Source organism: Natator depressus, chromosome 1 (genome assembly GCF_965152275.1).
Source record: "Natator depressus isolate rNatDep1 chromosome 1, rNatDep2.hap1, whole genome shotgun sequence".
NCBI classification, from domain to species: Eukaryota; Metazoa; Chordata; order Testudines; family Cheloniidae; genus Natator; species Natator depressus.
The window spans coordinates 26600395-26617323 of NC_134234.1; the positions used below are offsets into that span (position 1 = coordinate 26600395).

The following is a 16929-nucleotide window of genomic DNA, read 5'->3' on the forward strand; positions in this document are numbered from 1 at the left end:
CTATCCTCCCACGGGAGGCCCCCCTCCCCCCATATTGACTTTGTCACTTTTTGAACTCGAACTTCTTGTTGGACTTCTCTGCCCTTCATCCTGTTTTGTCTTTTGCTCAGTGAATCCCACCACTCTCATTATAATGCTCTCAACTTTAAGTCTGAGAGAAGGCTGCTGCTTTCCAGCTACATTCTTACGCATCATTGTAATTATTCCTGTTCCAGCACCTCCTCGTAATGATGCTCAACATGTTTGCCCCCACAAAGAGATGGCTGATGAAGAGCATGCATGGTAATTAGAGCCCGTAGTTGGTAATTTAATACAGTACTTACAGCTAGAATAGCTTAAATACTTTTTAAAATCGGTTTTAGTTTATTTCCCTCCCCTCCCCCCCCCAAAAAAAACCAAAAAACAAAAACCAACTAACATTGTCCATAAAGGCTCTAGGGTTTGATGTTAGCCAGTACCAAGAGGTGTTGAGCGCCTAATTTCCATTGACTTTAATAGGTATTCTGGGCACTCGGCACCTCTCAGTACATTGCAGGGTCGATTCCCTCGTCTGCGCCTATGGCCATCTACTTTATTAGAAGTAGTATTTCTACTGCAGTAGTGCCTGGTAGCAGCAGGCATGAACCAGGACCCCAGTGTGCTTGGTGCTGTGCAAACAAAGAACAAAAATATGGTCCCTGCCACAAAGAGCTTACAGTCTAGTATTTATGTTTAGATTAATTTAGCTGCTTCTAATCAGTGTCAGTTACCGTACGGAAGCTTGGAGGGACTGATGGCTCCAGACAGCTGTTTGTGAGCCACGCAAAAAGATGGCAGCAACCTTGCCCTGATCTGAATTTTGCACTTGCATCTCCATGAACTTCCCACAGTAAAGTCAACGGAGCCCTGCATGCTTATGCAAGTGCCTGATTTAACCCAGAGTTTCGAGTTCAACCTTTAAATTTATTGGCTTCATAAAATAAATAAGGACCAGAATCTCCCAGTGTAATCATTTCCCTTCATTATTTTTTTCTGATATCTACTTGCCTGTTTGTTTAATTTGGAATTCACCTCCTCACATAGGAGGCTGCCTTCTATTTGGGCCCTTCTAATCAATAATGGTTGAAAAGTCAAACCCAGTTTCTGTTTTCAGCATGTATTGAATTTATCTGTCAGGTCACACAGAGCCCACAGCACTGCATTGTGAAGGCCCTGAACACAAGAGCCCATTTTCTCAGTTTTTGTTATATTTAATCACTGTTTGATAAGAAACTCATTTTCAATGGAATAGAAGCTCCAAAACAGTTGAAATTATTTTTGTTCCCATGTAAACTGAGCCCTCTGTCTCTGTCTCTTTCACCCCTTTGCACTGGTCGTGGGAGTGGTACGGTAATTAATGTGCTACTTTCCCTGCATTAGCTGAGCTGCACGGTGCCGATTGTTGCTTGAGTAGCATGTTGCACAAAACCCCTCTGACACTTTCCCATTAGGTCTCTCTCCATCCCTTCCTCCTACTCCTGATGTAGGCCTTTAAAAGGACAGGCAACTTTTAAAACTAGAGCAGGACCTTCCTACCCCGTTATGAATTCCAGTAATTTCGGGATCCCTGGCTAATAATAATGTAAACTTTTTCCTATGCAAACCACATTGCACCAATTTTCATTGTGTGCCAAAAACATGATTCCCCAGCCTCTTTTGAATCATCTGCTATGAGAACTGTGTACTATATTTCTTGGGGTTTTTTTCCCCCTACACCTTATTTTCTGCCCCATACTCAGCTTTTCAGGAGAATCACAGCCTTGGATTTGCTACTAACAGTTACTTTGCTGAAATTCAAAATATCTCTGCAGTGTCCTTCTCTTTCTAAGATAATGTGCTACGTATGAAGTCTTGCTTTGCATGTTGTGTTACTAATATTTCTAAAATACACCATGTTTTAACTGAATGCTGCAGTTGAATTCAGAGTACTTGGTACCTGTTTTGTCAGCATATAGATTTATTTTAGATCTGCCAGAACTAGAAAGCTAAATTTCTGATCCTGACCTCTCCCTGAGTCTGAGTAATTTGGGCTGTACCTTTCTTTCTGCAAATGTCAGAGGCAGTTTAGACTCTTCCTTGGGACCCTGGAATCTGTCCATTCCCTTTCCATCATTGTGCCTCCAGTACTGCATACAGGACAGTGGTTCAGCTGTCCCATGTTTTTCTATTAGCATCCTAGGTTTTCTAACTCACTTTGGGGCAAGACTAAGCAAGATTCCCCCCTCCCCACGCCTTGGGACAAATATTATTTTGGGGCTCTGCTCCCTGAATTAGAAGCACTCACCAGACTCCTTTTCTCTTGCCCTCCACATCATGACAGAGCAGGCTGTATGAGACCCTGCTCACCCAGAGTTGCTCCATGTACACCCAGAGTTGCTCCATCTGTGAGGAGACCTGCCCAGCAACTGAACCAGGCACACGCTGCCCGAGGGCATCAGGAGAAAGGGCTGAGAAATCCACCCCCACTTCAGCCTGTAGATACCTCACTAAACTCAGTATTGTCGAGTATCATGTCTGGGACTTGATAACAAACACCACCCTCTGCAATCAGGGATTTCTCAGGAATATCTCCAACCCCACTATCCTGGTCCAGTCCTCTTCAAAGGGGAAAAGCTCTAGAGTTTCCTTCAATACACATCAGTGGGTAATAGAGTCATTTTCACAGAAGTCTGACATGCTTTCCCCTCCTTCCCAGAGGAAGATATGGTCTCTTACAGGAATACACGCCTGTTTTAATTTTAAATTACTTCTCAGCAAAGCAGGGACGCATGGCTCTTACACCTTCTACTTTCTATATTTCTCCCTCTAAAGATAAAGTAAAAAATCCAGAGTGGAAACCGAAGAAAATGCAAAAGAAAAGATAAAAAGCATGTCATATTTCCTCACGAGCGCTACAGTATACGTATCCATCAGGCCCTGCAATTGGCAGTTTCTCAGGTTCACCCTTGGAATTGCCTCTAGCATTATAAAACCCTTCCGTTCAGCCTGTCCTTTGCAGCAAGGGTGTTCACGAAGGTTTTGATGATAATATTAGCCAGGCTAATTCTGTCTAGAAAGTCACATGTGCCTGTTCTGAGCTGGTACTGTTTTAAGAGCACCATGACAAGAAGCCAGCAACCCAAAAGATCCTCTCCATGCTTCAGGAACATGGGTCTCTGATCAGCTAAAAAAAATCCCTGATTCCCTCACAGGTGATCACATAGTTAGGTTTCAAAACAGATACAAGGAAGGTGGCCAGTCTTCTAGATACAGGAAAATCTCATTCAGCAAGATGCAGGTGCTAATCTCCAAGAAGTGTCTGAGTTTCACCCATCCAGATTTACATGCAGCTCCTATGTCTTCTTGGTCACCCCACATGCAAGACTACACAAAAATCGCACCTCCAATTTAGCAGTTTCCCCAGTCTGCATCTGTGGCAGGCCTGTGGTTGAAATGAAAAGCCTATGTGATAGTAGGAGTCTTCCATCAGAGTTGAAATCCCTACTTCCTGACCGTGGATGCCAGCTCCTCACCATGAAGGATCATGCTTGGGGAACCACAGCACACAGTGATCAGGGACAAAGTCAAACTCTCTAGAACACCAACTTCCTAGAGATAAAAATCGTCAGGCTGACCCTCCTCCACTTCAGGGGCCACCTGAGAAAGGGGCCATTTCCTGATTCAGTCAGATAAGATGATATAGAAATCAGCAAGAGGACACCAGTAGCTTTGAGTTCTAACTGCCAGAATGAGGCAGGTTCTTTGGTGGGCAGAAGGTTCTCTAGCTTCTTTCCGGTTGATGCACATGAAGAAGATATAAAATGCAAGAGCGGACTGGCTAAGCCAGGGGTGGGCAAACTTTTTGGCCTGAGGGCCACATTGGGGTTGGAGGGCCAGGTAGGGAAGGCTGTGCCTCCCCAAACAGCCTGGCTCCTGCCCCCTCCCACTTCCTGTCCCCTGACTGCCCCCCATCAGATCTCCTGACCCATCCAACCCCCCCTGCTCCTTGTCCCCTGACTGCCCCCCCGGGACCCCACTCCTTATCTAACCCCCCCTGCTCCCTGTCCTCTGACTTCCCTGACCCCTAGCCACACCCCCGCTCCCTGACAGGCCCCCCGGGACTCCCACACCTATCCAACCCCCCCTGTTCCCAGTCCCCTGAGCACTCCTCGCCCCCTTACCATGCCGCTCAGAGCAGCAGGACTGGCAGCCACACCTCCCGGCCAGAGCCAGCCATGCTGCTGCACTGCCCAGCAGGAGCTGGCAGCCCCGCCACCCAGAGTGCTGGCAGCACGGCGAGCTGAGGCTGCGGAGGGGAGACGGCAGGGGAAGGGCTGGGGGCTAGCTTCCCCAGCCGGGAGCTCAAGGGCCGGGTAGGACAGTCCCGCGGGCCGTAGTTTGCCCACCTCTGAGCTAAGCCATCAGCAGATACGTAACTGGGAATAGCCCCTAAGCCAAGAAGCATTCCAGTTGATACCAAATAGCATACCTTCCCCCTGGCTCTATTTACAGCCAGTCAAGAGATGCAGCTGAATCTCATCTTCACCAAGGGAACAGAAGCTCTGGCTCACAGGTGTCCCAATTCAGCTTCTATACACCTCCTCCTGCTCCGTACTATACTAGGAAGTGACTCAAGTCACTAGAGTGACTCAAAAGACAAAAGAGGAAGCAGCCATCATTTTCCTCATCCCAAGTTGGCAAAGAAGCCCGTGCTGCTAAGATCTCATAGGCCTGTTGCATAGGTGTCTGCTTAGTAGGCAGGATCTTTTATACCAGGGCCAAACCCTAAATAAACTGGGATACTCCTCTAGGGTATTAGGTTGACCCTTGAGTTCATGGAGATCTTCCACCTTCTTGGTTTACGCAAGAGGTTGCAAAACATTCTGTTACCATTGCCAAGGTAGAAAGATCAGGCACAGGAAACCGGCTGTTCCAGGATCATAGCAGAGTGCTTTTCCCCCACCCTCAGTGGTTTGCCTTAATAGAATTGCACAGTGGAGGCAGATATCATCCTTGCTTGTCTCCTCTCATCCTAAATTCCTCTTCTTGAAAGCTTCTAAATATTCTGTAGCTATGTATGAAACTGCATCACTGAAGTTTACACAGCTGCAAATAAAATACTTGCAGAGGGGATTGGAGCCCTTTAAGTACGTTCCATAGCAAGAACATGAGGAGCCACCACAAAGGAAATCTGTAAAGCTGCCACCTCCGTAGCCATCCCATGAAATCATCCTTTGGAAGAAAGTAGGTCCAAGCACTGGTCACAAAATAATTTAATTCCACTAATTTGTAGTGAAGGCAAGAATTATTTTTCTTTCTGTCTTACTTTATCCGTCCTTTCCTAGTATTGTTTCTGCATTGCTTTGTACATCTCTGAAGTCTCGGACTGGGGAGAGGCAGGTTCCAGAAGCAAAACCTTGTTATGATTTTGTTTCTGGGAAACACCTGTTCCCCATTCTGTCCCACTTGAGGAAATTCCTTTGGTTGCTTCTGTCATTGCCTTCTTGGAGTCCATGTATGTAGTGAATACATTTGTACACACTGTTACAATTAAGAATTTATAGCTAATTTATTAGTAAGGCGTCAGCATTTCAATACGCTTTTGGAAACACTCACCTGGTGAGGGATTGTTTGCAGTGCGGCTAAACCCTGGAACTCTGAGACATGAATTTGACTTGCCTCTGGTGTGTATGCTAGAAGAGAGGCACAATCCAAATATCTCAGACTGAGTGATAGGTCATTCCCCTAAATGAAATAATCAAGTGACAAATTCTCTGTTGTCCACAGCTGATGCGAAATACAAACTACCCATAAATATGGCCCTCAATCCCAATAGAGATTGGGCTGATAGCAAACCTCACCCTAAAATGCAGATCCAGTTCTTTGACCTAGCTTTTTTTCAGTAACACTATTTAATACAAAACTGAACCATGAAAAATAAACACAGCCCAGCCCCTGCTGATTGGTGGGAGGGACAGGAGAAAGAGAGAGAGGGAGAGAAATATATCATGAATATAATTTTGGAAGGCAATATGAGAGCCTATACTATTAATCCAATTGAATTAAGTTTATTAATTTTAGGAAGAGATTATGGAGTTAGTCAAAGTTGTCTGTGACTCATAGAGCAAGGACAGATGGGTGTTATTTGTGGCACAGTGTTGAACAATCTGCATTGTCCTCATCCTAAACACTATACTTGGCAAGCAAGGAAAGGGCATTTAAAAACTTGTATTTGCTAATCTCTCAGTTTTAACTTTTTGGAAGTTTTAAAGGCAGAGTTTCCTTGGAAGTGTGTGCTGATAACATATGATTTTTGATTGCTCATTAAGATAGTTATTAAGCATTTCGTATTAAAGACTTTCATTTTATTTCTCACGGTTATCAGTGTGAAACATTCTCTTTGAAAAGAGCAGACTGTCCCAAGGCTAGCTTCGTTTCAGCCCAGGTTTCCTTGCAACCATCTGCAAACTCGCTTCTTCAAATGATTTTTTTTCCCGGAGTTGATTTTTTTTTTCATGCAGTATTTCCCAAGTAAATCAATTAAAAACATTAATTGGGAGATGACCTCTCTCTTTTTTAGGTTAACTTAAAAATACCTCCAAACATATGATCTTACAGTTTTCAAATAAGTTGGTATCTCCATAACTTTAATTAAATGTCAAGGACAATTATGCTTTCACTAGCAATTAAAAAGTGTTAAGTATATATAACCACTGGGAATAGTAAGTGTTTGGTTATGCAGAAAGGGGGCGGGGAATAAGAGTGCTTCCCTTCTTTGTAAATCACAGCAGATCAAATTGCAGTGTTTTAATGGAGGGCCACATTGTGCTTGATAGGCTCAGTTCACTGGTGGGGCAGTGCAGGAGACAGGTTCCTCTGGATCTCCCAGTGTGCAGAGGGAGTTCGATGACTGCCCGATAGCTTCGGATGGTGCTGCAAACTCCCACACTGTGCATCTAGTTGTTGCAGGTCAGGGTGAGGCCCTGCCTGCTCCCCTCCCTATTCTTTTTGGTATAGTTTGTGTATCAGGGTGTGAGAGCAAGGAGTAAAGGTAGCCCTCAAACGCCCCCCAAAAACGGTTAAGGTTTCACCATAACAAAGCAGCCATTCAATAAAATTACTGGGCAAAACCAAAATCAATGGAATGAAATCTCTCAACTACAGACCTGATCCCTAGAGAAACTAAGCACCTCCTGAAACATTTTAAACACCCCCTGAAATCAGTGGGAATCAAAGGCACTCACAGGATCAGGCCCTTAGAAAACATAGCTCCTGGAATGATACTGATATTTAATTAAAATAGCGCAAGAGTTCTCTCCCCATCTAGTCTTATTCCTCCTCCTCAAGCTCCAGAAAATCTCAGACTTGGAATTATAATAAACTCCTCTTTACAGCTGAGTAGGGTGACCAGAAGCAAACTGGGGGGGCGGGGGGTAATAGGCACCTATATAAGATAAAGCCACAAATATTGGGACTGACCCTATAAAATCGGGACATCTGATTACCCGGGGTGGGGAGGGAAGCACAGCAGCAGTTAATGCAATCCTACTTTTTGCACAATGAGCAGTTCTAACTTATGAACTGTAGCTGTGGTAGAATATTCTTGGTAACCCTTTAATCTTTGGTTGTTTATGGCTTTCCCTTATTCTTTTGTTGATTTTTTTTCCCTACTTTATGAGCTGCTGGAATATTTTTTGCACTGCTGTAGATAATTTGGTTTGGCAGGACAATTGTGTATTTGGAACAATTCTGATGTAAAATGCAGAGAGAAGTTTTAGAGGTTTATCTTGATTTCGGGTTTTTTTTTTTTTTTTTGGTGTCTTCCCTGTCAACTCTGTTTAATTATTTCTGAGAGAGACAAATTATTTGACCTCTCCTGACAAATATTTACATGTCCTTGAAATTAGCATTACATTTCTCTATTTGCATTTTTTTCCAAATATGTAATAAGCCGTACTCATTTTAAAAGACCAGTCTAGTCCTTGCACCCATTGACATAAAATCTGCAGAATTGAACCCCCTTAAAATGAATTTCTTAAACCAAAACTTATGCTTGTTCATTACAGGAATTACAAGGGCACATCTCTTGTGGGTTTATAACCCCTAAAATCTTTTTATAAACTCAGTTAATAATGCTTCACTTAACTATATTGTCGAAGCTTTTGTTTTCAGGGCATTTTTATAACATCTGTTTTACAGTGTACAAAACTGTGCTTTGAAATATAAATTATTTTAGAACAAAAAGTTTCACTAAAATTCACTGGGTTATGCGTAAAGAAGGCCCTAAACATGGTTGTCAATAAACAGATACACCTACCCCAGATACATTTTCTATGGAAAGTTTCCAGAGATAGCTAATTGAATTGTGTTTTTGTGGACGATTAGGAGGGAATTTCGATAGTTCTTTCGACGCTGAGAAGGGTGTGGGCACTATTGTCATTGCAAAGCCCTTGGATGCAGAGCAGAGGTCAATATATAACATGACTGTGGAGGTCACCGATGGAACAAATGTTGCAACCACTCAGGTACAATATCGCATTCTTTGTGTGCAAGTTTTTCATTTGTTTGTGGAATTTGTGCAATATTATAGAATAACTGTGCCATCCAAATTAAAAGAACATCCTATGGGAGCCAAGTTAAATGATTTGGCATTTGGTGAATATTTTGAAGCATGTTTCCACTTGCTTTGAAGAGATTTGAATGTTTAATACTTAGAATAGTGGCATTTCTTCTTCTGGTCTTCATGTTCATGTTGAACCAAGATTCTGTCCCAGGACTGAGAGTTTCCATATCAGATGGGAGCTAGGCGCAGATGTTGACAGCACAGATTTGTATTATACAACAGTGGTCCAGAGGACTTCATCTTACATCTTAGTGATTCTGCAGTTTTTGTGGATATTACTGTAGAATACTGCGGATTATTTTCTGTTTCTTTTTCTTTTTTTTTCCTAAATGCAGTTCATACCTCTCAACCTACCCATGCCTAAATGTGGAACATAATGTGTAGCAAAGACCCAAAATGAGGGGAAGGCACAAATTATTCAGGCAGAAAACTTGTGCTTTGGGATTCCTTCCTTTCCTGTCAATGACTGTCTAATCTCAGTTCTACATTTCTTTATTTCTGATGTCAGTAATTTCCAACAATACAAGTAAGGGGATGAATTTGTTTGGAGCATAGACCACTTTGGGACTAAAAGGAGAGATGTCCCTCAAAGTGAGGTACAGTTGAGAGGTATGGACTAGTTAGTGTCTTGACTCCTAACTCAGCATGAGAGTGAAGCGTGCATGAAGCATGTATTTTATAGTGTTTGGATGAAATATACATCATTGGAATGTACAGGGCCTCCCAGATTAAAGGTGACCTGCAGAGGAAATGAAAAAAATTAGGTTTCTAATGTTATTTGCTTCTTTATAATGCAAAAAGATGTCATGGCAGATTTATTTTTTGCTTTTTTATCTTACCATTATCAGAAATATCTGGTTTTGCTTGGATGACTCATATGTAGTTTGGGAGCTCTCCGCCCTTATTTGAAAAGATGATCAAAGTCTCAAACCTTCAAGAATTATGAGCTGTTTAACCTTCGCCATTTATAGTACTTCCAGTTTGTACTTTTTGATTTATCTCCAGAGTCTTCAGTGACAGTTAAACAGAAGCATTTAATACAAGCTTGTAGCTAGCAAAATGAATTTTGTATATATATTGGCTAGTTCTTTATCCCAATCCTAAATATAACCATAATCTCTGTGGGTCAGACATGTCATGTTACATACCCAGTGCAATCACTTACGCAGCCTCTGTGATTTGATTTAGATATCGAATAGTATGTTATTAAAATGCTTGATAAATAACCAAAAGAAAGAACCAAGAAACAAAACCAAAAGAGTTGCCCACAATGAAAATTGTGCTTCATAGTGGGTGTCCACCTAAACCCATGGTTTAATAGAGAGGAAGTATGGCCCAGTGGTTAGAGCACTAGTCTTGGTAAGCTTCTTGGGGCAAGGACTGTCTTTTTGTTCTTATGTTTGTACAGTGCCTAGTATAACATGGTCCTGGTCTGGGACTGGGACCCCTAGGTACTACAGTAATACTACTAATGAAAAATAATAATAAATAGTAGGTTGTGGGTGGACTTGGCTCAAGTCCCTGCTCTGCCATAAGCTTCCTGTGTGACCTTGGGCAAATCAATTATCTCTTCTGTGCCTCGGTTTTCCATCTGTAAATTAGGGATAGTAGAACTTCCCTAAATCATCAGAGTCTTGTGAGGATAAGTACATTAAACATTGTGAGGTACTCATATACTATAGTAACAGGCTATATAAGATATAGCAATAACTATCATTTCCTGTGTGATATATAATCAACTCATTAACTAGTTTTTTTCTGGAAGTTATGTTTTCATATGTAGAAATAGGAATTAAAATTATAAAGATTGTTTTCTTTTATAGAGTGTGAAATAATGTTAGAGATGAGAATTTATAATATAGGAAATCCTGAATAGTGTTCCATATATTCACATTCTATAATTCTCTTATATGAATTCATGTGAGGTATTTTTATCATATTCAAAAGTTTGAATTTTCAAACTTAAAAGTGATAAAAAGAGCTGAACAATGTTACTCACATTTATTTAACAAAATAATGCCCATGTGCTAAGTCAAAAATATCTCTCATATAATATTAATATAATCTTCTGAGAGTTCTCAGAAGTCTTATTCTGAGTCCCAGGACATTGCACTGTAGGCATAGAACCACCTGGGTTTTAATTAGGGCTGTCAAGCGATTAAAAAATCGTGATTAATCTCACAAATAAAAAAAAATCACGATTAATTGTGCAATTAATCACGCTGTTAAACACTAATAGAATACTATTTATATAAATATTTTTGGATGTTTCCCACATTTTCAAATACATTGATTTCAATTACAACGCAGAATACAAAGTGTACAGTGCTCACTTAATATTTATTTTTATTATAAATACTTGCACTGTAAAAATAAAAGAAAGTGTTTTTCAATTAACTTAATACAAGTACTGTATGGCAATCTCTTTATCATGAAAGTTGAACATACATATGTAGAATTATGTACAAAAAATAACTGCACTCAAAAATAAAACAATGGAAAACTTTAGCGCCTACAAGTCCACTCAGTCCTACTTTTTGTTCAGCCAATTGTTCAGGCAAATAAGTTTGTTTACATTTGCAGGAGATAATTCTGCCTGCTTCTTATTTACAATGTCACCAGAAAGTGAGAACTGGTGTTCGTATGGCACTGTTGTAGCCAGTGTTGCAAGATATTTATGTACCAGATGCGTTAAAGATTCATATGTCCTTTCATGCTTCAACCACCATTCCAGAGGACATGTGTCCATGCTGATGATGGCTTCTGCTCAATAATGATCCAAAGAAGTGCAGACCAACGCATGTTCATTTTCATCATCTGAGTCAGATGCCACCAGCAGAAAGAAGGTTGACTTTCTTTTTTGGTGGTTCAGGTTCTGTAGTTTTCACACAGGAGTCTTGCTCTTTTAAAACTTCTGAAAGCATGCTCCACACCCCGTCCTGATCAGATTTTGGAAGGCACTTCAGATTCTTAAACCTTGGGTCAAATGCTGTAGCTATCTTTAGAAATCTCACATTGGTACCTTTTTTGCGTTTTGTCAAATCTGCAGTGAAAGTGTTCTTAAAATGAACAACATGCTGGATCATCACCCAAGACTGCTATAACATTAAATATACGGTGGAGTGTGGGTAAAACACAGTGCAGGAGACATACAATTCTTCCCCAAGGAGTTCAGTCACAAATTTAATTAACACAATATTTTTTGAACAGCGTCATCAGCATGGAAGCATATCCTCTGGAATGTTGGCCAAAGCATGAAGAGGCATACAAATGTTTAGCATATCTGGCACATAAATACCTTGCAATGCTGGCTACAAAAGTGCCATGCAAACCTTCTGTTCTCCCTTTCAGCTGACATTGTAAATTATCTCCCATAAATGTAAACAAACTTGTTTTTCTTAGTGTTCGGTTGAACAATAAGTAGGACTGAGTGGACTTGTAGGCTCGAAAGTTTTGCATTGTTTTGTTTCTGAGTGCATTTATGTAACAAAAAAAAATCTACATTTGTAAGTTGTGCTTTCACGATAAAGAGATTGCACTACGGTACTTGTATGAGGTGAATTGAAAAATATTATTTCTATTGTTTATCATTTTTACAATGCAAATATTTGTAATGAGAATAATATAAAGTGAGTACTGTACACTTATAATTGAAATCCATGTATTTGAAAATGTAGAAAGACATCCTAAATATTTAACAAATTTCAATTGGTATTCTATTATTTAACAGTGCGAATAAAACTGCAATTAATTGTGATTAATTTTTTTAATCACTATTAATTTTTGCGAGTTAACTGTGATTAATCAACAGCCCTAGTTTTAATGTTACTTGCAAAAATATTTTCTGGAAGAAGTGCGGGGGGAAATGCATCTATAAATCCCTTTGCTTCATTTAAAAAAAATAATAAAAGAAGCCCTCCCACTCACCCCCCTCCCCCAACACGCAGTGGTTTACTACAAAACAGCTGATCTTCATCATGCTTAATGGAACCATATTCCCTTTTATTCAGCAGCACTTGTTCTTCCTTTATCTCTTTCTGTCATTTGGTGCATTACACAGTCAGAAGTGGTAAAAGACATTGTAAAAATACCAAAGATTTTTGTTTCAGTAATATGATCAGTGCTGAAGACCGCATAACAGCTTCAGTTTCTTCAGTAGTAGTGCTGCACATTTATTAAATTCTGATAAACTATTATGACTTCTTTCACCCCATGACCCTGCACGCTGTATGTTATAGTGTAGTAAGAGAAACAAAACCATTATGATTTAAAATTCACACGTTTTGGGTTATAGATAAGTTTTGATGGAGGTAACAGAAAGAATTTAAGAAACCCAAGAAGGCCTTAAAGGTTTCCACATAAATTAAAGGATTTTTGGTGGGGGAGTGGATGATGTCAAGTTACAGAGATCCATGCAAATTCGTGAGTGAGACACTATTCGTGTTAATGTACTGTTCCCACTTACCACATTGCCCCTTCATCCAGGCTGCAACCACCACGTTTTATGCCAGTAAAGATCTATTTTAATGCACTCCTGCTATGATCCGAGCAAAGTGGCAGCGGTAGTTGTGAGGGAGGAATATTGATTTACTTGATATATTATTGGAGTGTGAGTATGAAGGTACCTATTAGATTGATTAACTTCTAGGAAGGCTAAGCGAGGAACAAGACAGGGACGGATTTTGTTTTTTCTCCACTTAATTCATCATTTCTGAAGGCAATGTGATAATTTATAAAAGTCTGAAGTTGTACACCACCTCTGAGTTCATGAGAAATGTGATTCTTGCAGGTATCGCCTGCTCACTAGTCCTTGGGGGACATCTGCTGTCCCCACACTTGAATGAAACCATGAAGCCATGACCCTAGGACTCTGCTTTTGCTGTAGGCCATAAGATTTAATCTTGATGATGGAGAGTATATTGCCCTCAATTGAACAAAGAGGGGCTTCTGCTGGCACAGAATCAATTTAATGGTACCCTTTCCCCCACTCCCTTCTCAGAATTGACCATCCCTGATGAAATGAGGTCAGGAATAGAGCTGGCCCGAAAATAGAAATCCCTTCCCATGAAAAATTTGGCATTTAAAAAAAAAATTATCACAAACCAGGACAAAATGTCAAATTTCTTTGCAAAAAGGGATTTCAAGAAAAAGATCATTTTAGGAGAACTAAAACAGAAATGTTCAGTTTCCCGGCTGCCCACCTGGAAGTGTCTTGTCAATTTCACAAGAACCTTTCAGCCCAGCTGCTGGAGAAGCAAAGAAACTGGGTGCTCTGCCTCTTGCTTCCCCTTTCACTAACCAGCTGTTCACTCTTCTAAAACACCTGGAAAGGTACAGAGGAGTGGGGAATGATTTATTTCTGTCAGCTTCAGTGCTACCAGCTCTTGCAATTTTATTTGATGGACTTTCTTAATGCCCCAGCTCTTGGAGTCATGCTATTACATGAGAACATTAGAACATAAGAATGGCCATGCTGGGTCAGACCCATGGTCCCTCTCGCCCAGCATCCTGTCATCTGACAGTAGCCAGTGCCAGATTTCAAAGGGAAAGAACAGACTAGGACAATTATCAAGCTGTTGCCTAGTCCCAGCTTCTGGTAGTCAGATGTTTAGTGACATCTAGAGGATGGGGTTGCATCCCTGACCATCTTGGCTAATAGCCACTGGTGGACCTGTCCTCCATGAAATTATCTAATTTTGTTTTGAACTCAGTTATAGTTTTGGCCTTCACAACATCCTCCAGCAACGAGTTCCACGGGTTGACTGCACACTGTGTGAAGAACTACTTCCTTTTGTTTGTTTTAAACCTGCTTATTTCACTGGATGACCCCTGCTTCTTGTGTTATGTGAAGCGGTAAATAACACTTCCTTCTTCCCTTTCTTCCCACCATTCATGGTTCTGTAGACTGCTATCATATCCCCCCTTAGTCATTTCTTTTCTAAGCTGAACAGTCCCACTCTTTTTAATCTTGCCTCATATAGAAGCTGTTCCATGCCCCTTCTCTGTATCTTTTCCAATTCTCCTATATTGTTTTTGAAATAAGGCACCAGAACTGAACACAATATTCAAGTTGTGGACATACCATGGATTTCTATAGTGGCATTATGATATTTTCTGTTTTACTATATATCCTTTTTCTAATGGTTCCCAACATTCTGTTAGTTTTTTTGACTGCCACTGCACTTTGAGCAGATGTTTTCAGAGAACTATCCATGATGATTCCAAGATCTCTTTCTTAGTGGTAACAGCTAATTTAGACTCCCCCATTTTGTATATATACTTGGGATTATTTTTTCCAATGAGCATTTTGCACTTATCAACACTGAATTTCATCTGCCATTTTGTTGCCTAGTCAGTTTTGTGAGATTCCTTTGTAACTCTTCGTGGTCAGATTTGGAGCTAACAATCTTGAGTAATTTAATATCATCTGCAGACTTTGTCATCTCACTGTTTGCCTTCTTACCAGATCATTTATGACTATTTTGCACAGCACAAGTCCCAGTACAGATTCCTGGTGGACACCACTATTTTACCTCTCTCTAGTCTGAAAACTGTCCATTTATTCCTACCCTTTTAACCAGTTACTGATGCATGAGAGGACCTTCTGTCTTATTCCATGACTGCTTACTTTGCTTAAGAGCCTTTGTTGTGGGTCCTTGTAAAAGCGTTCTGAAAGTCCAGGTATGCTATGTCAGCAGCATCATCTTTGTCCACATGCTTGTTAACACCCTCAAAGAATTCTGAGAGATTGGTGAGGCATGATTTCCCTTTACAAAAAATGTGTTGACTGTTCCCCAACAAATTATATTCACCTGTGTGTCTGATAATTCAGTTTCTTACTATAGTTTCAACTAATTTGCCTGGTACTGAAGTAAGGCTTACTGGCCTGTACTTGCCAGGATCACCCCTGGAGCCTTTGTTGAATATTGGTGTTTCATTAGCTATCCTCCAGACATCTGGTACAGAGGCTGATTTAAGTTACAGGTTATATACCACAGTTAGCAGTTCTGCAATTTCATATTTGAGTTCCGTCAGAACTCTTGGGTGACCAGAACACCTGGTCCTGGGGACTTATTACTGTTTACTGTATTGATTTGTTCGAAAATCTCTTTTATTGACATCTCAATCTGGTACCGTTCCTCAGATTTGTCACCTAAAAGAATGGCTCAGGTGTAGGAATCTCCCCCACATCCTCTGCAGTGAAGACTCATGCACAGAATTCAGTTAGCTTCTCCACAACAGCCTTGTCTTCTTTGAGGGCTTCTTTAGCGCCTTGATGATCCAGTGGCCCCATGGTTGTTTGGCAGGCTTCCTGCCTCTGATGTACTTTAAAAAAATGGTTGTTAGTTTTTGTGTCTTTTGCTAGTTGCTCTTCAAATTATTTTTTGGCCTGTCTAACTATACTTCTATACTTGACTTGCCAGAGTTTATCCTCCTTTATGTTTTCCTCAGTAGGATTTGACTTCCAGTTTTTAAAGGTTGCCTTTTTCTACCATACCACCTCTTTTACTCCGCTGTTTAGCCATGGTGGCGTTTTTTGGTCCTCTTACTGTTTGGGTTTTTTTGTTTTTGCAGGGGGTGAGGGGATAATACATTTAGTTTGAGCCTCTATTATGGTGGTTTTAAGTAATTTCCATGCAGCTTGCAGGCATTTCAGCTTCCTTTTGGTTTTTGTAATGAAAGTTTTATTCCTCCTGGTTCAGAGCAAATGTGAACCCTGAAGGCTCAAAATCCAGACAGTAGAGGAAAAAAAAGCTTAGATGTATTGTTTTTTAAACAATAAATCTCATTATTTATAAACCAATCTCATGATGTGGGTGACTTGGTTCATGCTTTGTGAATGCTTAGGTCTCTACTCCTACACACTTTTTTTGTGAGCAATATTTGTAGTTGCTGTTAAAAAGCTTTTGCCCAGCCCAGCCAAATTGTCTTCTAGTTGAATGAGCCTTCGCCAGAGCTATTGTTTATGGATCTTTTCCCTCCTCTCTGCAGAAAGCTATGAAATTTTTCTGCTCATTCGAATCCTTTAGATGGCACATTCAGGATGTAGAACTTGTTCTCTTTGTACAGGGCACACGTTTATTTTAGGAAATAGTTTTGCTGAAGTGAATACCTAATAAATCATAGTGATCTTTACACAAGAGGGAGGTTGTTTCTGCAGACTGCCAAAAAGACTCACCTTCAACCAGTAGTGGCTATGAGTCAAAATGTAGGTGAAGCATCATAGCCCTCTATAGCTCCACATGTGCGCTTTAATTGGAGACATTTTTAAAATGTCTTTCAGCCTTCTACCAGGTGGCCAGTTGTTA

General features: G+C 40.6%; 1 protein-coding gene across 6 annotated transcripts in view; it reads left to right on the forward strand.

The window, feature by feature from the left end:
* FAT3 (FAT atypical cadherin 3) overlaps positions 1-16929 on the forward strand; it is a 558201-nt gene that overhangs the window by 408724 nt on the left and 132548 nt on the right. For all 6 annotated transcript variants that reach the window (XM_074956538.1, XM_074956570.1, XM_074956563.1 and 3 more), the window contains one exon: positions 8383-8522. In XM_074956538.1, coding sequence (XP_074812639.1) covers positions 8383-8522 — 140 coding nt within the window. The remainder of the gene's footprint in view (positions 1-8382; positions 8523-16929) is intronic.